The sequence below is a fragment of the Heptranchias perlo genome, chromosome 29 (assembly GCF_035084215.1).
Source record: "Heptranchias perlo isolate sHepPer1 chromosome 29, sHepPer1.hap1, whole genome shotgun sequence".
NCBI lineage: Eukaryota > Metazoa > Chordata > Chondrichthyes > Hexanchiformes > Hexanchidae > Heptranchias > Heptranchias perlo.
The window spans coordinates 23,809,900-23,830,906 of NC_090353.1; the positions used below are offsets into that span (position 1 = coordinate 23,809,900).

Genomic DNA, 21,007 nt, shown 5'->3' on the forward strand with positions numbered 1-21,007 from the left:
CCAAGAAATAGATAAAGAGGGAGAAAATTGAACATGAGAGTAAACTAGCAAGAAATATAAAATCAGATTGTAAGAGCTTCTACAAGTATATAAAAAGGAAAGGAATAGCAAAAGTAAATGTGGGTCCCTTAGAGGCAGAGACAGGAGAAATTATAATGGGGAATAAGGAAATTGCAGAGACATTAAACAAATATTTTATACCTGTCTACACAGTAGAAGACACAAAAAACATACCAGAGATAGTGGGGAACCAAGGGTCTAATGAGAGGGAGGAACTTAAAGTAATTAAGATTAGTAAAGAAAAAGTTTTAGAAAAATTAATGGGATTAAAAGCCGACAAATCCCCTGGACCTGATGGCCTGCATCCTAGGGTTTTAAAAGAAATGACTGCAGATATAGTGGATACATTGGTTTTGATCTTCCAGGATTCCCTAGATTCTAGAACGGTCCCCGTGGATTGGAAGGTAGCAAATGTAACCCTGCTATTCAACAAAGGAGGGCGAGATAAAGCAGGGAGCTACAGGCCAGCTAGCCTGACATCAGTAGTAGGGAAAATGCTAGAATCTATTATTAAGGGCGTAGTAACAGGGCACTTAGAAAATCATAATATGATTAGGCAGAGTCAACATGGTGTTATGAAAGGGAAATCGTGTTTGACAAATCTATTAGAGTTTTTTGAGGGTGTAACTAGCAGGGTAGATAAAGGAGAACCAGTGGATGTAGTATGTTTGGATTTTCAAAAGGCATTCGGTATAGTGCCAAACAAGAGGTTGTTACACAAGATTAGGACTTATGGGATTGGGGGTAATGTATTAGCATGAATTGAGGATTGGTTAACGAACAGAAAACAGAGAGTAGGAATAAACAGGTCATTTTCAGGTTGGCAGGTTGTAACTAGTGGGTGCTGCAGGGATTGGTGCTTGGGCCTCAGCTATTTACAATCTATATCAATGACTTAGATGAAGGGACCGAGTGTATTGTATCCAAGTTTGCTGATGATACAAAGCTAGGTGGGAAAGTAAGCTGTGAGGAGGATGCAAAGAGTCTGCAAAGGGATATCGACAGGTTAAGTGAGTGGGCAAGAAGGTGGCAGATGGAGTATAATGTGGGGAAATGTGAGGTTATTCGCTTTGGTAGGAAAAATAGAAAAATTGAATATTTTTTAAATGGTGATATACTATTAAATGTTGGTGTTCAGAGGAATTTGGGTGTCCTTGTACACGCAACACAAAAAAGTTAACATGCAGATACAGCAAGCAATTAGGAAGGCAAATGATATGTTGGCTGGTATGTTAACCTTTATTGCAAGCGGGTTAGAGTACAAGAGTAAGGAAGTCTTGCTGCAATTGTACAGAGCTTTGGTGAGACCTCACCTGGAATACTGTGTGCAGTTTTGGTCTCCTTACCTAAGGAAGGATATACTTGCCTTAGAGGAGGTGCAACGAAGGTTCACTAGATTGAATCCTGGGATGAGAGGGTTGTCCTATGAGGAAAGATTGAGTGAAATGGCCTATACTCTCTGGAGTTTAGAAGAATGAGAGGTGATCTCATTGAAACAAATAAGATTCTAAGAGGGCTTGACAGGGTAGATGCTGAGAGGATGTTTCCCCTGGCTGGTGAGTCTAGAAGTAGGGGGCATAGTCTCAGAATAAGGGGTTGGACATTGAGAACTGAGATGAGGAGGAATTTCTTCACTCAGAGGGTCCTGAATATTTGCAATTCTCTACCCCAGAGGGCTGTGGATGCTCAGTCATTGAGTACATTAAAGACTGAGATCGATAGATTTTTGGACTCTAAGGGAATCAAGGAATATGGGGATCGGGCTGGAAAGTGGAGTTGAGGTTGAAGATCAGCCATGATCTTATTAAATGTCAGAGCAGGCTTACTCCTGCTCCTACTTCTTATGTTCTTATGTGTGTCACTACCTTTGGTAAACATGGGAGTAAAAATAATGAACATTTCTTTTCCAGATGTTGTGAAACAAGATAGTTGGATACTAACAATAACAATTTAGATTTATATAGCGCCTGTAACATATAAGGGGCCCCATGTACTTTACAAAAAATAATTAGGGGAACAGATGCTGAGCCAAAGGAGAGAGGGTAGAGGCGCTGATTAAACACTGGGCCAAAAGGATGGAATTAGTAGTAAGATGGTGGAGTTTACAGCAGGAACTGTAAAAAGAGTGGCTTCAGTATTCCTGATGTTCAGCTGAAGGAAGTTATGGACTTATCAAAGACTTGGGGCATAATTTTAGCCCAGGGGCCGGGGGGATTGGAATTCCTGTTGGGAAACCCGGAAGTCCAATTTTGACATAAGGATGATTTTTTTTTCTGGTTTCCTGTCCGACAGGCCGGCCTGATTGACAGGCTGGCTCTCAGTTGAATGGGAGAAGAGCCAGGAAGAGGATGGGTTCAATTAAGTGTTAGATTGGGGGGGGGGGGTCGATGGTCATCAGGTGGGGGGGGGTTGGTTATCAGGAAGGTCAGTCATCGGGGGGCTGTCAGTCACCGGGGGGGGTATCGGGGGTCAATCATTGGGGGAGGGTCGGCAATTATTGGGGGGTCGCGATTGTTGGAGGGTGTCGGTGACCATTGAGGGGAGTGGTGGTTGCTGCAGGTCGGTTTGTTGGGCCTGGGGGAAGCATCCTGCTCCTCTGGGCTCACAAGCTGTTCCATAAAGGCACTTACCTGCAGTTTTGGGCCTTCTCGCCTCCTCTCACACGGTGTGAAGGAGACGGCCTGGGAATCCTGGCCCTCAGAGGCTAAAATCAAAAAAGCTTTGAAAATGGGGGCCCACAGACTCCTCAACAGCTTATAATGCCCGCACCGCCTCCTGAGAGCGGGTTGGTTGCCCGGTCCTCGTCCTGCCCCCATGAAAACCGGAAATGGGCGGATTGGAGGCAGGTTGGGGGCGGGTTTTAGATTTTTGCAGTTTTTACTGCCCCTCTCCACCCCCCCACCCACCCGTTTTCCCAGGCTAAAATCATGCCCTTGATGTTTGACAAGCAGCCCAACAGCATGAAAGTGGTCATGGGGGTCGAGAAGTCCTGGAGTGATGGAGGCACATGTCCTCAGCATACATGTTTAAGTTGACCACATGCTGGCGGATGATGCTGCCAAGGGGCAGCATATAGATAAGGAAGAGGAGGCAGCCAAGGACAGTTCCTTGAGGTGACTGTGTCAGGGAAAGATGAGAAGCCGTTGCTGGAGATGCACTGGCTTTGTCCAGACAGGTAGAATGGAACCACGCAAGGGCAGTTCTGCAGACCTGGGCAACGAAGGATAGCTGATGGAGAAGGATGGCATGATCAATTGTGTCAAACACTACAGAGAAGCCAAGGAGGGATAATGCACCATCATCACTATCACAGAGGCTTGAATTAATTTGGTAATGTAAGATAGATGGAAACTAGGCTAGAGGGATTTGAATACTGGGTTGCAAGAGAGATTAGCACCAGTATATATGAGGTTTGACTCTGAAGGTTCTGTATTTCTGTCCCTTCTTGTAATTCCATATGACTGCAGTTTCTACATTTTAAAGTTGAGTCATAAAGAAAAAAAATCCTCTCTCAAACACAATCAAATTATCAACATCAACAGATGCTGCTATTATCACACCACTACGATAATATTTTACATGGAATTTTAACTAGTTTTAAATATGTCAGAGTAACCTTTGCAGGGCACTTCAGCTTTAATCTGCCTTGAGAAATAGATTGTATTTATTCTGCAAATGTTGATTTACATTTCCCCTCTCTTTCTGTTTCTAGTTAAGGACTGATTCGTACTCCATAGACAGCACATAAAGAAATGTCATAATAAGAGTTCCAAATGTATTACAGTATCCATGCCAAAATTCTATTAAAACTATTCTGACTTTTGAAAGACATCAAAACTCTTGCTAAATATAAACATCACTGTTACAATACATGCTTTCCCCCAACACTTGTTCGTGTTCACAGTTAGATGGCAGTTTCCATAAGCAAATCAAATACCTTTTCAACCAAAACCTGGGTCTTTCCCACTGAGTGCAGGTTAGCTTGCCCATGTTTAACAATTAACTCCTAATATTTGTATATCACTCATTGGAGAATACGTGGAATGCCTATCACAGTCTCCTATCACTATCAAAGGTGATACAGGCTAAAACAATGTGGTCAAATTTATTTACAGGTGAAATAATATACAAAAAGAAAAAGACACAGCAAGCTACTAAAACAGCCCAGCATTTAGAATCAGTCTACTGATGTTAATTTATCCTTTTCAGCAAGGTTTTTTTTTACAATCTCTTTTGGATGAAATAGTTGAGTTAGTCTCTTTCATAGACATTGAAGAGGAGATCTTGTACATGGATGATATGAATTCCAGTTCACCCAGCAGGAACATTTAAAATTGACCGCTTAGAGTTTGTGGTTTTATGCCATCGAGCTTCTTTCATTTTACAACCACTTTGCTTGAAATAAACACAGAGATGTTAACAGTCTTTACCAGTTTGGAGGTATGGTGTTAATGCCTAAAAATTATATTTTCCTTCATATATTTCCCTCCAAACTGTGTTTCAACCTTGTAATCGATTTTTCTAATGGCTCAGAAATCAGAGTTGTCTCTGTCAATTCATGTTAAGGTGTAAGCCAGCAGACTTGTTCCCCAGCCATCTATCAAAATCTGTTTTCCTGCTGACTGCCATTTTAGAATTTAGTGATAATCAGCCGTTTAGACTTAGCTATTTAAAAAACGTATGAAATAAAGACATAACTTCACGTTTCTGAGGCAATCACATTCTCTCTTGACTTATGCTTTTTCAGAAAACTCTTAAGAAATGATCCTCACTACATTAAACAGTAAATGGGTGCTATACTATATATCAAAAGTTGTGAAGTGGGCATGATAACATTTTACAGCAAATTTGTTTGAATTAGAGATTACAAACAAGTTAAGCAATCTTTTTTTAATCTTTTCAAAGATCTGATATGGAAGAAGACATCTTTAATTCAGTCGAGGAAGATCTCGCAGAAGCAATACAAGAATTAACACCACAAGGAGAGCCCCTGCTAAATCAAGGTGTATTAAAGTCAAAATACTGTATAACCACACTTTGCAGCAACAGCTTAAAGGGGTTTTGTTTCTCTGACTGGAATGTCATTTAGAATCATGGCCAGGTATCCGGTTGATAGCAATGGTGATTGGAAGACACTTTATCGATTTAGTTGCATCTGTTTTGGAGATTTTCTATCTCAGAGCGTAGACCTGCATTTGTATCAGTGCCACTCTTGATTCAGGCAGATTTGAGGGTGAACATAGGAACAGAAGTAGGCCATTCAATTCCTCGAGCTTGTTCCACCTTTCAATGAGATCATAGCTAATCTGTATCCTAACTCCATCCACCCACCTTGGCTCTATATCCCTTAATACCCTTGGCTAGCAAAAATCTATCGATCTCAGATTTAAAATTATTAATTGAGCTAGCATCTACTGCTTTTTTGTGGGAGAGAATTCCACACTTCTACCACCCTTTGCATGAAGAAGTGTTTCCTAACTTCTCTCCTGAATGTCTTGGCTCTGATTTTAAGGTTATGTCCCCTTGTCCTAGACTCCCCCACCAACGGAAAAAGTTTCTCTCTATCTACCCTATTCTTTCAAAATCCTAAAAACCTCAATCAAATTACCCCTTCACCTTCCATATTCAAGGGAATACAAGCCTAGTTTATGTAATCTCTCCTCATGATCTAACCTTTAGAGCCCTGGTAACATTCTGGTGAATCTGCGCTGCACTCATTCCTAGGCAAATCTATCATTCCTAAGGTGCAGTGCCCAGAACTGTACAGAGTCCTCCCGATGTGGTCTAACCAGGGTTTTGTATAGCTGTAGCAAAACTTCCTCCCCTTTATATTCTAGCCTTCTAGATATAAAGGCCAACATTCCATTAGCCTTTTTGATTATTTTTTGTACCTGACTATTTTAGTGATCTGTGAACGTGGACCCCTAAATCTCTTTGGACCTCTGCTTTCCTAGCTTTTCACCATTTAAAAAAATACTCTGATCTGTCCTTTTTTGGTCCAAATGGATGACCCCACACTTACCTGCGTTGAAACCTATCTGCCACAGTTTTGCCCACTCACTTAATCTATCAATGTCTATCAAAGTCTCTTTGTAATTTTATGCTCCCATCTACACTACTTACTATGCCACCAATCTTTGTGTCATCAACAAACTTGGATAAATGGTTCTTTATTGTGTGGTGGCTGGGAGTAACATTCCCACCAATGATTCCCTCCCTTTCTGTGGAGAAGCACCTGCCTTCACTCCGCATCTCCCACTGTTGACATGGTTGAGATTGAGAGCTTGCTGTGTGAGTAATTGTATATGCGAAGCTGTGCTCTTCATAGAAAATTTCATCATAGAAAATTTACGACACAGAAGGAGGCCATTCAGCCCATTGTGTCCGCACCGTCTGAGAAACGAGCCATCCAGCCTAATCCCACATTCCCGCATTTTATCCGTAGCCCTGCAGGTCACGGCTCTTCAGGTGCACATCCAGGGATTTTTTTAATGAGTTGAGGGTTTCTGCCTCTACCACCCTCTCAGGCAGTGACTTCCAGACCCCCATCACCCTCTGGGTGAAAACATTTTTCCTCATTTCCACTCTAATCCTTCTACCAATCACTTTAAATCTATGCCCTCTGGTTATTGACCCCTCCGCTAAGGGAAATAGGTCCTTCCTATCCACTCTATCTGGGCCCCTCATAATTTTGTACACTTCTTCCACTTGTTGGTGCATTGGTGTGCTTCACCGTAGCATTTTTCTTATCCATTCTTGTTCTTTCATGTTCTCCTTCAACATTCTTCTTTATTTACTAGTCATTTATAGTTACTAGTCAAAGTCCCACGGCATTGCACACTGAGAGTCAAGACCAAGCCTAGTCTTCAGATGGAGCAGGGTTAGATGGCAGGGGAACAATTGGATCGGTGGGGGGGGGGCACATTCATAACTCAATGAAATTATTTTTATATAATGTTTGATTTTATATTATTATTTAGAGTTAAGTACCAAAATAAGGCTATTTGGGAGACTGGGAAATGGAGTTGGTTGGAACATAGGTGTTTTACTGCAGTACAGGCTGAGAAAGTGGAAGATACAAAACTGAAGCACTATAGCACCACCACTGGCAAACGGGTGTAATTACAGCATGACAAGTTTGCCCCGGTAGTTTTGATTATAAATATGGGCATAGGAATTTATAATTTATATACATTTTTACTACATTGCCACTCATTTTCTAGTTGTTTATCTTCCTTTTCTCACATTAATTTCTTCTTATATTCTTCCATTTTCCTTTTCCACAAATACTCAGAACTTTACCATGGTCCAAGTGAATAACAGTTACAATTACAATGCTGTAGATTCTCACAAAGGAAAGGCTCAGCACTGAGCTACCTTGGAATTATGTAACAGTTCATTCTTTCACTACAGATGTTCCTATTTTGAAGAAAAGTAAAAAGATCAGTGAAAAATCAGATGTAAGTGACCATCTTTTTATTTGGTACACTGAATTATACCAATGGACACATGATCAAAATGGATATAAGGATGTGTATTAGATTTCTGTTGAAAATGGAACTTAATCCAAAAGTCTGTTGTAATGGTCTTCCTCATGAATGTAACAAACACATTCAACAGAAAATATTTTGGGGTAAGGTCAGATGCCCTTTTGTACCTTGTCCAAATGATCATTACTAACATGTGGGCCTTGAGAATGAGTGTCAGAAGGTTAATCAACCGAAGGGCATAACAGCTGAACCTAATCCTGGCATCACCGAATGTCCACACACATTCAATTCCGGCAGGAATCACTACATAGTGATCATGAGCAGGAATTCAGGCTGATTCTCTCTTCCCTACTCCAGGGACGCACCTACTGTCAGCTAACTCAGCACAGACTGGGGATTGACTCTGGGGCCTTCCTGTTCTGCATGGCTCAACTACTCAGTGGAGGAACTGGCTAATATTTCTAAATATAGAAATAATGTCACAGTAAGAATTCTCAACCTACAGTCATTCCTCATATTAATTATTTAAGTATCGGTCTGTCTGTAAACATAAAATAAAAATGCAACTTTATTTCTGATTTGATAAAACAAATTAATTGCTTTATAAAGGATACACTGAAGACTAGCTCAGGTGTTTCTAGGGCTTAGATCCAAATGCTATCAGGACTTTAGATTTAGTGAGGTACTTGTATTTCAAATAGAAAGCGTATTTATTAAACTTATATAGATAAGTTATTTTTATTGAATTAGAACTATAGAGAGATTGCTAGCAAGATAGGGATGAAAAGAGCTATTAAGGAATTTTGAATGAAATACTCCTCTCAAAGAACTAAGTGATACCTATTGTTAATATAATAACAGCAAACTGATTTAAAAAGGGTATGAGGGTAATTTTAACTTAACTTGCAGGGTGGGTTTAGGACCGGCAATTGTTTTACATCTCACCCAATTTTACTCCATTGAAGTCAACGGAGAGTAAAATCAGGCGGGGTGCAATGTGGGTGTCCAGCCTGATCCCATCAGTTTCCCGCCAGCAGATTAGGTTAAAATTACCTCCAACGTTTATTGGAAGAGGGACCTAACACCAATAATAAAAATTAAATCAGATAAATGTTAAATTGGAATTGATTCAAGGGATATAATAGAAATGTATACATTAATTACGTTGATGTAGTGGTAGTAAAGAAATGAACTTGTTGGGTCAAAAGCCATTTCTGCTTTATTATGTCACTAACACTACTCCCTCACATTTTCCACTTTTTTTTGGATAGAATGGTTTAATATCCCATACCTCCCAGGTTAGCAGGGGAGAAATGAGCAAGTATAGTGAATGCAGCATTGTTCTCTGATATGCAGCACATTTTTTGAATCTGTTAGCATTAAAGTGTCAGCCCAGACTACATGTTCAAGTCTCTGGAGTGGGGTTTGAACCCACAACTTTCTACCTCTGAGATGAAAGTGCTACTACTGAGCCAAGACTGATACCTGCAGCTCAAGTCAGACTGACATCGCTCATCCCCTCTCCCTCAATGTCATGGTGGTGGTAAACCTCTCCCACAGGAGAACTTTTACATGTAATAAAATGTCTGTACTCATAATAAATTCTTCTATGGGTCTTGCCCATTGATGTTTTATGATACATTTCTGTACTTTGTACAGGACACAGAGAAGGAGAAAGATGAGTTACAAGTTGATGAAGTTAAGGCAGAAAAATCCAAAGATGCAAGTGATAGAGAAAAGGCTCAGAAGAAATTAAGTACTGAAGCACCAAAGGATAAAAAACAGAGCAGTAAGAAGACTGAGGAAGGTACTGCAAAGAAGGGCTATCATATGATTCACAGTTAAAGTCAAAAGTGAAAAATTATTGCAGAAAAAACTGATATATGCAGAAATTAAGCACAAATTGAACTCCAAGTTTGAAATGACTTGAATTGTGCCAGTTCAGATTAAGATCCAGTTGGAATCTGATTTGGATCATTTTGGTCCCTTCCAAAACAATGGCAGCCTGTCAGTGCATAGGGATAGAATTGACTGGCAGTCTGGGAAAGCTCATAAATGAGTCTTTGGTAATTAGAGTGGGCCCTGAACCTTGATTAAAATTTGAATGCTTATTCCTACTACATGATGATCTTGCTAACTGAGTAGCCAGATTTATATCAAAGATGACAACAAACAGATTAAGATCATCACAATTATTATATCATGTATAATTTGAATCAGCTGGAGAGGATACATCTTCTAAATCAAAATATTAACATAATTATCTTGCCTTTGACATTTGAAATTAAGTTTAATAGTGCAACAGTACCTGCTGACATCTATGATTTTGTAAATATACATTTCTGGTTTGCAAGCCTGAAATTTCTGATACCATTATGCCTTTATCTAGCGAATATATTGCACAAATGTAAAGACTTTTAATTAAGTACTTGTTATGGAATTCTCAAGCAATCAGTAGCAAATTATTTCCATGTAGCTTGGTGATAATGATGTCTTAATCCTTCAGTGTGAAAGCCCTCTGGGCTTAATAACTTGAAGCACACTGATAATTGAGCAGCTGCACTTAGTGGTTTTGGCTCAAAAACAAATCCAAAATAACAAAGTGAACTGTACATTCTAAAATTATAACATAACCTGGAGTATGTTCAGGCCAGTCATCTCATCCCAGAGTTCAGCTGACAGTAACAAATGGCTGCAACGTCCCTTTTGTGAATTATTACACTATTTGAACTTCTCAATTAGACTCAATCTTGTAATCACTACCTGAACGGGGACAAAGGAAGTGAAAAAGAAAAGAAAGACTTGCATTCATATAGTGCTTTTCATGACCTCAGGATGTTCCAAAGTGCTTTACAGCCAACAGTGGACTTAAGAGTACAATTAACCATTGTTCCTCTGGCAATGCTAGCCCAATGGTGCATGTTTTTATTTCTGCTGCCACTAATACTGTGAAAGAAAGTAATAAGAAAAGGCAGTGAACAAAAGCAATGGAGAAAAAGCTACTTTTTCTGTCTTTCCTTTGTCAGTGAAGTTGCAAAAAGTGGCTGTTGAAAAAATTCAAGCAAAGCATGTTGCTGAAGAGGACCCCTGGGCATGTATCACCTTGAATAGATGCATTATAGTTGCTGCAGTGATCGTGGTTTTCAGCATGGGTGTCCAGCTGATTGTAGGTAAGCACTACTACTGGATGAAGCCTTTAGAATTTTGAAGCCTCCAGGTAGATGTAGCAAGTTCAACCACTTTCCGTTAAACACGGGGTTACATTGACATGGATGCAATGACATAAAAGGGATAGCAAAAGTAACATTGGGAAAATAATTTCTGATATGCTAGTGCAGCAGGGCATGAAGGCACAGGTCCAGGGTTATAAAAGGCAAATTTGGGATAGATGTCACAAAGTATTTCTTTACACAGAGGGTGATCAATAGATGGAACAGGTTGTAAGATTGGTGGTTTAGGCCAGGTCACTGATTAGTTTAAGAAACAGTGGGATTCTGTAATGGGAGCCAGTAGGGTTGCTATTCTGGAAGGACCTAACCAAAAAGCCTCCTTTATCAAAACTTATCTTATGATGTAACAATGTCATGATAAAAGACATGAAAGTAGAATCTTTAAAGAGAAAATAAAGGTTAAAGTGGTGGAAATGACCATCCTGTGGGCTGAGTGTTGAATGTAGACCTCAGTATATAGTTTATATTATATTTATATAGTTTGCATATAGCACGGTTGTCTCATACTGACTATTTTTACAGGTATTTTTGAAGTAGATGATGAACCTGTGTTGGTGTATTCTGACAGCGGACTTCTTGATGATGAAGATTTGAAATTGGTAAGAAGGTTCCTTTAAATTGTTATTATACTCTTTTTAGAAGAATCTTCTAAGATTCTATAACATTCTACAGTTTTCCTAAAAAGATGGAAGCTTATGTTTTAATTGTTTTAAGCTCGTTAACAAATATGCCAACCAGACAGTCCAATATTTTTATTGATTGATATATTGTATTTGATTGTATTTTTAATAGAAAATCCTGACTGTATGAAAAGCATAGTGACTCTTTTTGTATGAAGTTGATATTAATTTCTCTGTCAACAACTCTGGATCTGGTCATTAAATTGTAACCATCAATAGTCTCAGCCCATTTATATGTGATTATAAGATTTGCCAGCATCTGTTAGTAACTTTCAGAATATTGATTAATTCTGGAATTTTTTGATATCTGTTAATTAAACCAGAAAACATAATCATTGACCCCTGTTATGAACAGAAACAAATTTTGTTGATTAATTTATTGATTAGTTTTCTGAATTTACTGACAAATTCCCTAATCTTGGTAATAAAGTAGTTATTAAAACCTTCCTCTGCCATCACATAATCCAGTGAACTAATCTTTAATGTATCAAATTTGTCACTATCAATGATTTCTTGCATTAGGGTCTGGTCTGTATGTTGTGATTTATGAACATTGGGCTTCAAAGTTTTAATGTTCTTTACAATAAATTGACATAGCATTAAAGATGTTATTACATTTCTTAATAAGTTGAATTGGGGTCTGGAAGTGAAAACTATGCTATGATCTATTCAGCAGCTAGCAAAGGTATAAAATTAGGATGGATAGGGAACAAGATGAGCTGAGTAAGAAGAAAAGACTTTAGGCTAAGGGGAAAAAACAAATACTGGTAAGGACAAAGACAGAGGCTGATAGAGAGAAAGGTAAGGATTGTAGGTGGGAAACCCAGGCAGAAAAATATTAAACAAGAGTGGAATTGGTAGAGGATCATTTATAGTTGGCCAAAGAGCAAATCCAGAACTATTTCACTCAGTAACACTCGAGGTTATAGGAAATGAGATTGATGCTGGTGGGGAGAAAAGATTGAACAGGTAAAGGAATAAGTCTGCAAGGACCAATAAAAGGGCCAATTTTAACCTCATCACGCCTGGTGGGAACTGTGCAGTTGGGAGGGTTAAGATGGCCTTTCATATGTCGAAGCTGTGCAGGGCACAGCAGGCTACATACAACTATTCATGATGCAAAAATGAAGCATACTGCAAAGCTCCTCCCTCCTACCTCAGCAGCAAAATCGGCCTTTTAAGTCCCTGATGGTCCTCTCAATGACCACTTCTGTAGAGGCATGTGCCTCTTGGCTGTCCTCTGCTGCTATTTGGGCCAGTCTTGATGAGATCATTATCCATGGGAGCAGGAGGTAGGCTTTGTCATCTACATGCCATCCATTGACATGATTTTCTTCACTAAAGTGGTCAGTGAGTATAAATGCATCATGACAACTTCCAGTATATTTGGTGTTGAAGTAGGATCCTTTACACATTGTCACACACAATCTGTACATTCAGGGAGTGGAATACCTCCCTGTTGAGGAAGCTGAGGGGGAGTCAAGACCAAGAATAATCTTCAGGTGAAATGGGGTTAGAGGGTGGGAGATAATTAGAACATAGCACACAGACAGAATTTAGTCTCCATTTCAATGTCCTTATTTTTATGTAAAACTTTGATTTTACATTACTATTTGTGGTTAAGTAGCAAAACTTACCACAATTTGGGAAACAGAGAAGTATAGTTGGCTGGTGCAAAGGAGTTTCTCTACATTACAAGCTGGAAAACACAAACAGAAGCACCAGAGTATAAACACTGGCGAGGTTGCAATTATAGTGTAACAGATTTACATAGATAGTTTCCATTAAAAATATGGACATAGCAATTAATAATGGCACAAAGTTGACACAAGAATGTGACAACAGGAAGTAAGGTTTTGTAGAGGAAGTGTGTGCACACATAAGGGCCTAAATTTTTACTCAGAGCCAGGAAAATGGCAGTGGGAGGGACTTCCTGACGGGAAACCCATACTTCTGGGTTTCCCGGACGTCCTTACGATTTTGACGTAAGGGCGTCTTTTTTTTTGTCAGTTTCCCGCCCGACAGGCCAGCCTGATTGACAGGTGGACGGGAGAAAAGGAAGCGAATGAGAGAAGGTAAGTCTTAGATTGGGGGGTAGGGGCCGGTCATTGGGGTGGGGTCGGGAGTCATCAGGGGGGTCAGGGCCGGGGGCCATCAAAGGGTTGGGGTTGGGGGTCATCGGATGGTTAGGAGTCATCAGGATCGGGGTCGGGAGTCATCGGGGTAGGGAGTCATCGGGAGTCGTTGGGGGTTATCGGGCGGTCGGGAGTCATTGGGAGTCACGGGGGGGTCATAGATCGTGGGGAGAGTCAGAGATCGTGGGGGGTTCGGAGATCATGGAGGGGTCAGAAATCATCAGGTGGGGGGGTTGGAGATCATGGGGTTGGGTTCGTGGATCGTTGGGGGGGGTTCACTGCAGGTAGGCTTGTTGGGCCTGGAGGAAACACTCCTGCTCCTCCGGGCCCACAAGCAGTGCAATTAAGGCACTCACCTTCTGATTCAGGCCTTCTCCCCTCCTCTCACGTGGCGTGAAGTAGAAGGCCTGGGAATCCCGGCCCCCAGGAGTTAAAAATAAAAAAGCTGTAAAAATGGAAGCCCGCAGCCTCCTTGAAAGCTTTTAGTGACCGACCCTCCTCCTGAGAGCAGTTTGGTCGCTCACCTCTCGTCCCGCCTCCGTTAAAACCGGAAATTGGTGGGTTGGGGGTGGGTTTTAGACTTCTAACATTTTTACTGCCCCTGCCCCCAACCCACCCATTTTTCCGAGGTAAAATTTTGGCCAAGATTTCTAATGTAAGGTAACAGATTTTTTGACTTCAGTTATTTTTAAACTCTGGAAGTGTTGGTCTCTAGCTGCTGCAGTATCCATGAGTTACTATAAAATGATAATTACCAAGTGACTGTTACTCAAGGCAAATATTCTAAATGATTGTTTTCAATATAAAATGTAGTAATATAGTGTCTGCAAGTGCTTGTATATTGTACTTTTCTCAAATGTAGATGTCACACCCAAGTGAAGTAGATAATTTTTACTAATATATAAGTATACTGAACTTCCATGGTCACAAGTGTTATTTTGTAAAAGAAAAATACAGTCATAGATAGACAGATACACCATATATTATTTTGAGATCAGGCTGTTATTAACATGAAAACCATCCAAAGATTTACTCTAACCCTTTTTTCTTTCAGTGTATTTACAACTGTACACTTATCTGTATTAAATTTTACCTTTCATAGTTCTGCCTACTTGCAAATATTACCTAGGAGTTTCTGTAATTCCTTAACTACTTTATTAGTTTCTACTAACCCTCCACCGCCCCCCACCCCCTCCCCCAGTTTAGTATCAATTGCGAAGTTGACCAACTTACATTATGTTTTTGACTCCAGAGCATTTATTTAGATCAGAAATGTCACGGGCTCCAGTACTAATCCCTGGGACACTCCATTCAGTATATCTCCACAACCCAGTATCACTCCCTTAAATAGAACCTGCCGCTTCGTCTCGTAGAGCCGATTCCCTATCCATCTCCAAGTTTTACCTAGGATTCCCACTGCCTTGTGGAGCAGCCTTTCATGTGAATCTTTATCAAACACTTTCTAGAAGTTTAGGTATATTATATCATAGGGCTTCCAATATACACGTGGAACGTTAGTTCTTCAAAAAAAATCAAGGAAGTTAGTCAGGAGGATCTGCCCTTTTTCAGTCCCATTCAGTGTACAATGTAGAATTTGATACATGATATAAACTGTTACATTTTCTCTTAGTAAAACATGCCGTTCTGGAAATGAATAATATGACCCTACAGGAATAGATGCATAGTAGTAACAATTTTGCTTCTATATTCTGTGACATGTCTATGGATGGTAGTCCGTGTACCCAAAGCAATTAAATATCTTCGAAGACAACTTTTGGAAAATTGTAATGATACACAACCTTAATTATTTAATCTTTATGACTGTAGTCTCTGAAAGCTACACATATTGCAATAAGTATTGCTGATGTATTCACCATGACAAGATCCATGATTAATGAAAAGTTTATTTGCCATTTAAAAAATAGAAAAGAAAATTCCATTACGTGTTCCCTTTCTTGACAATCTATTTAATTTCAAATCGAGTTTACTTAAACAGAGGTTAGTCACTCAGTTATCTTCTTTGTGTTTCTACTGTAACCAGTGCAAGAAAGGACTCATGTCATGGAGTTCTACATTAACTGAATTTTGTGAAGGGGTGTTCTCAAGGAGGTTAGTAAGGCGAGTACTTAGGAATAGATTTATAGAGCTGATTCTTTGAAATCGCACTCCCAGCAGGAAGTCTTCCCTGGAAGAAATGCATTTCGGGAACTCGCAGGTGCACTCCCATTTTAAGATACAGAGCAGCCATGGTCTAATTGAATGGCAGAACAGGCTCATGGGGGTGAATGGTCTACTCCTGTTCCCATGTTCCTTTCTTCCTAATGAATGGATGGAGAATTGTGCAGAAGATACCTGCAATTTCCTGATATGCACTCCCAGCAGGTGAGGCTACCCACTAAGGAGGGGGTTGGGAACCTGAGCAGGGAGAGAGAGGAAAGCGTAACAGGAAGGGACAGAAGGTATGGAGTAATAGGTAAAGTGTTAAAAAAGGAAAAAGCAGGAACTAAGCATCACAAAACAGATTTGAAAGTTCTTTATCTGAATGCATGTAGCATTCGTAATAAAATGGACAAGTTAACGGCACAAATAACTACGTATGGGTATGATCTTGTGGCCATTACAGAAACATGGCTGCAGGGTGACAACGACTGGGAATTAAATATGCCAGGGTATTTAACAATCAGGAAGGACAGGCAGGAAGGAAGGGGAGGTGGGGTGGCTATGTTAATAAAGGAAGGAATCACTGTAATACAGAGAAATGATATTGGGACAAAGCATCAAGATAATGAAACAGTTTGGGTGGAGATAAGGAATAATAAGGGAAAAAAAACATTAGTGGGCGTAGTATATAGGCCTCCTAATAGTTGCAACACTGCTGGAAGAAGTATTAATCAGGAGATAGTCGGGGCATGTAATAAGGGAACAGCCATAATTATGGGGGATTTTAATTATCATATTAACTGGACAAATCAAATTGGGCAGAGCAGCCTTGAGGACGAGTTCATTGAGTGCATCAGGGATGGATTTCTTGAGCAGTATGTAACTGATCCTACAAGGGGGCAGGCAACCTTGGACCTGGTCCTGTGTAATGAGTCAGGATTAATTAATAATGTCCTAGTTAAGGATCCCCTTGGAACGAGCGACCACAACATGGTTGAATTCCATATCCAATTAGAGGGTGAGAAGGTTGATTCTCAAACAAGCGTACTGAGCTTGAATAAAGGAGACTATGATGGTATGAGAGCGGAATTGATTAAAGTGGACTGGGAAAATAGATTAAAGGGTAAGACGGTACATGAGCAGTGGTGTTCATTTAGGGAGTTATTTTACAACTTTCAAAATAAATATATTCCACTGAGGAAAAAAGGGTGTAAAAGAAATGACAGCCATCTGTGGCTAAGTAAAGAAATCAAGGATAGTATCCGACTAAAAACAAGGACATATAAGGTAGCCAAACTTAGTGGGAGGATAGAAGATTGGGAATTCTTCAAAAGACAGCAAAAAGTAACTAAAGGATTGATTAAGAAAGGGAAGTTAGATTATGAAAAGAAATTAGCAAAAAATATAAAAACAGATAGCAAGAGTTTCTACAGTTATATAAAAAGAAAAAGGGTGGCTAAGGCAAACATAGGTCCCTTAGAGGATGAGACCGGGAAATTAATGGTGGGAAACATGGAGATGGCAAAAATGCTGAACAAATATTTTGTTTCAGTCTTTACAGTAGAGGACACTAAGAATATCCCAACACTGGACAAACAGGGGACTCTCGGGGGGGAGGAGCTAAATACGATTAAAATCACTCAGGAGATGGTACTCAGTAAAATAATGGGACTCAAGGCGGATAAATCCCCTGGACCTGATGGCTTCCATCCTAGGGTCTTGAGGGAAGTGGCAGTAGGGATTGTGGATGCTTTGGTGATAGTTTTCCAAAATTCCCTGGACTCAGGAGAGGTCCCGGCAGATTGGAAAACTGCTAATGTAACACCGTTATTTAAAAAGGGTAGTAGGCAGAAGGCTGGAAATTATAGGCCAGTTAGCTTAACATCTGTGGTGGGTAAAATTTTGGAGTCTATTATTAAGGAGACAGTAACGGAACATTTAGATAAGCATAATTTAATAGGACAAAGTCAGCATGGCTTTATGAAGGGGAAGTCATGTCTGACAAATTTGCTTGAGTTCTTCGAGGATATAACGTATAGGGTGGATAAAGGGGAACCAGTGGACGTAGTGTATTTAGACTTCCAGAAGGCATTCGACAAGGTGCCACATAAAAGATTATTACTTAAGATAAAAAATCACGGGATTGGGGGTAATATTCTGGCATGGGTGGAGGATTGGTTATCGAACAGGAAGCAGAGAGTTGGGATAAATGGTTCATTTTCGGACTGGCAACCAGTAACCAGTGGTGTTCCACAGAGGTCGGTGCTGGGTCCCCAACTCTTTACAATCTATATTAACAATTTGGAGGAGGGGACCGAGTGCAACATATCAAAATTTGCAGATGATACAAAGATGGGAGGGAAAGTAGAGAGTGAGGAGGACATAAAAAACCTGCAAGGGGATATAGACAGGCTGGGTGAGTGGGCGGAGATTTGGCAGATGCAATATAATATTGGAAAATGTGAGGTTATGCACTTTGGCAGGAAAAATCAGAGAGCAAGTTATTTTCTTAATGGCGAGAGACTGGAAAGTACTGCAGTACAAAGGGATCTGGGGGTCCTAGTGCAAGAAAATCAAAAAGTTGGTATGCAGGTGCAGCAGGTGATCAAGAAAGCCAACGGAATGTTGGCTTTTATTGCTAGGGGGATAGAATATAAAAACAAGGAGGTATTGCTGCAGTTATATAAGGTATTGGTGAGACCGCACCTGGAATACTGCATACAGTTTTGGTCTCCATACTTAAGAAAAGACATACTTGCTCTCGAGGCAGTACAAAGAAGATTCACTCGGTTAATCCCGGGGATGAGGGGGCGGACATATGAGGAGAGGTTGAGTAGATTGGGACTCTACTCATTGGAGTTCAGAAGAATGAGAGGCGATCTTATTGAAACATATAAGATTGTGAAGGGTCTTGATCGGGTGGATGCAGTAAGGATGTTCCCAAAGATGGGTGAAACTAGAACTAGGGGGCATAATCTTAGAATAAGGGGCTGCTCTTTCAAAACTGAGATGAGGAGAAACTTCTTCACTCAGAGGGTGGTAGGTCTGTGGAATTTGCTGCCCCAGGAAGCTGTGGAAGCTACATCATTAGATAAATTTAAAACAGAAATAGACAGTTTCCTAGAAGTAAAGGGAATTAGGGGTTATGGGGAGCGGGCAGGAAATTGGACGTGAAGCTGAGTTCGGATCGGTCAATGCCCTGTGGGTGGCGGAGAGGGCCCAGGGGCTGTGTGGCCGGGTCCTGCTCCTACTTCTTGTGTTCTTTAGATTTGTGGTTGGGATCAGATCAGCCATGATCTTATTGAATGGCGGAGCAGGCTCGAGGGGCCGATTGGCCTACTCCTGCTCCAATTTCTTATGTTCTTATGTTCTAACATTGATATTCAGGCCCACCTATCCCACTTTCCCAACTGACAATACTTCGCTCCAAACCAAGACAGGTTCGTGGATGCACAGTTTACGAAATATAGAACTAGTATTGTGGATAATGCCCTGCCATATAAACAAGGCAGGAGTTGGCATTGCAGGACCATTTTCTGAAGTCTTTTTACAAAATAACTGCAGTATTTAGACTAAACTGAGTGAAAGAAGTATGGAAGAAGTTCAGAGCCAAAGTGAAACTGTGGCTGTGTTACTGGTTTTACAATAATTCTCCTCCAATTAGTACTTTTTCCCTTCAGCCTACCTGTAATCTAATGCTGAATGGTAAACACAATTTCTTTCAGAACATATAATATTTTGGTTTTCTTTTACCAGGCAGAAAGGACAATGCTAAAGGATCAGGTACTGATTTCAGAAACTGAGAAAGCCATCACTGAACTTGAGAAAAAGCTTCCTCCTCAAACTCCTGTCAGTGCAGATTTGAAAAAGCCGTGTATCATGGTCAAGGGAAAGCCAGGAGGCTGCAAGGTTGAGACAGCTGATAAAAAGCAGATCCCTGCACATATTAAAGAGATCAAAAGCATTAAAAGTGGTCATAAGCCAAGAGATAAAGACTCAGAACCCAGGTTCAGTAAGGATAAGAAAGATCACAAGACTGAATTTGAAAAGAAAGTTGATAAGTACTTCAAAAAAGAGCACAAGGAGGAAAAACACAGAGGCCACCAAGGCTACCAAGAGCAGCATTTCAAAGAAGGAGATGGCAAGAAGCTTTCCAAGGGCAAAGAAGAGGGATGTGATAAGGAGAGTAAATTTAATCAGCACAGTTTTCCAAGAAGACATGAGAAAAATGCTAAACAAGAAACATACAGAAAACACCAAGGCCATCATAAAGACTTTGAGAAGCATAAGTATTTCGTTAAGCAAGATGACAACAAAAAACATGATTACAAAGTGCATAAAGAATATAATAAATATAGAGTGATCAAACGGAGTAAACATTATGGAGGTGAAAAAATTTATAAGAAGGGTGGCATGGGAAAGCATTTTGCCAAAAATAAATTCAAAGAAAGTAAAAAACACGACTAATTAGGTTCAAGTTCCAAGTTACATGCATTCACTACTAGCTGCAGTGACTAGAAAATATTTCCACCATACATGAAAAATCTAAACAGAAATGTTAGTTTATATCCGTGAAGCGTGATGTTTCTAAATAAAAGTACAGTTATTGTTGCACCAAATAAAAATCTCCTCATGGCAAATAAGGTTATTTACTGGTATGTGAAGTAAACACTTTTTAATACAACTGCTGCCTCTGAGGTGTTTTAATTATTTGAAGCAAATACAATTGAATAATGAGGCAACAATGTGTGGTTCTGTAATATCCACACTGGAGTAAGGAATGAGTAAAAGGGGAAGTGGAATGCTTTATTCTATTTGAGATCCCTGTTTGCTGAATCACATACTATATAGTATAGTATACTATATGTATTTGTGCTCTGATATTCTGTCAGTGGATCATACTATAGTAAATATTCTGGGTAAAACTATCTTTATTCCTTTTCCTCTATGAGTAGATCTCTCTGTCTGTACCAGTGTAAAGGAAGCAAAACAAGAATAACCTGGTAGCTCTAGCATTATAGCACTGTACATCCAACCAGAGGCTCAAAGTCAGAATCCCAGCCCCAACCTTCAATTTTTTTTTTGGCAGCAGTAAATATATATTGTATGTTTCTACTTACTGCATGTTTCACATCACAGGGAGGAGCAGGATAATAAATGCAAGAGTTTGTTTACTATTATTATATTAGAGTCTGCTGCAGCTGTTTTTGTGCTCTGATATTCTCTCTCGATGGATTATATAGTTTCACCTC

General features: G+C 40.0%; 1 protein-coding gene across 6 annotated transcripts in view; it reads left to right on the top strand.

The window, feature by feature from the left end:
- LOC137299508 (DNA ligase 1-like) overlaps nucleotides 1–20,938 on the top strand; it is a 34,562-nt gene extending 13,624 nt beyond the window's left edge. For all 6 annotated transcript variants that reach the window (XM_067968295.1, XM_067968296.1, XM_067968298.1 and 3 more), the window contains 6 exons: nucleotides 4,966–5,063; nucleotides 7,474–7,520; nucleotides 9,210–9,357; nucleotides 10,577–10,720; nucleotides 11,303–11,379; nucleotides 19,512–20,938. In XM_067968295.1, the coding sequence (XP_067824396.1) occupies nucleotides 4,966–5,063; nucleotides 7,474–7,520; nucleotides 9,210–9,357; nucleotides 10,577–10,720; nucleotides 11,303–11,379; nucleotides 19,512–20,222 (1,225 nt within the window). In that variant the 3' untranslated portion in view covers nucleotides 20,223–20,938. The remainder of the gene's footprint in view (nucleotides 1–4,965; nucleotides 5,064–7,473; nucleotides 7,521–9,209; nucleotides 9,358–10,576; nucleotides 10,721–11,302; nucleotides 11,380–19,511) is intronic.
- Nucleotides 20,939–21,007: the final 69 nt, after the last annotated feature.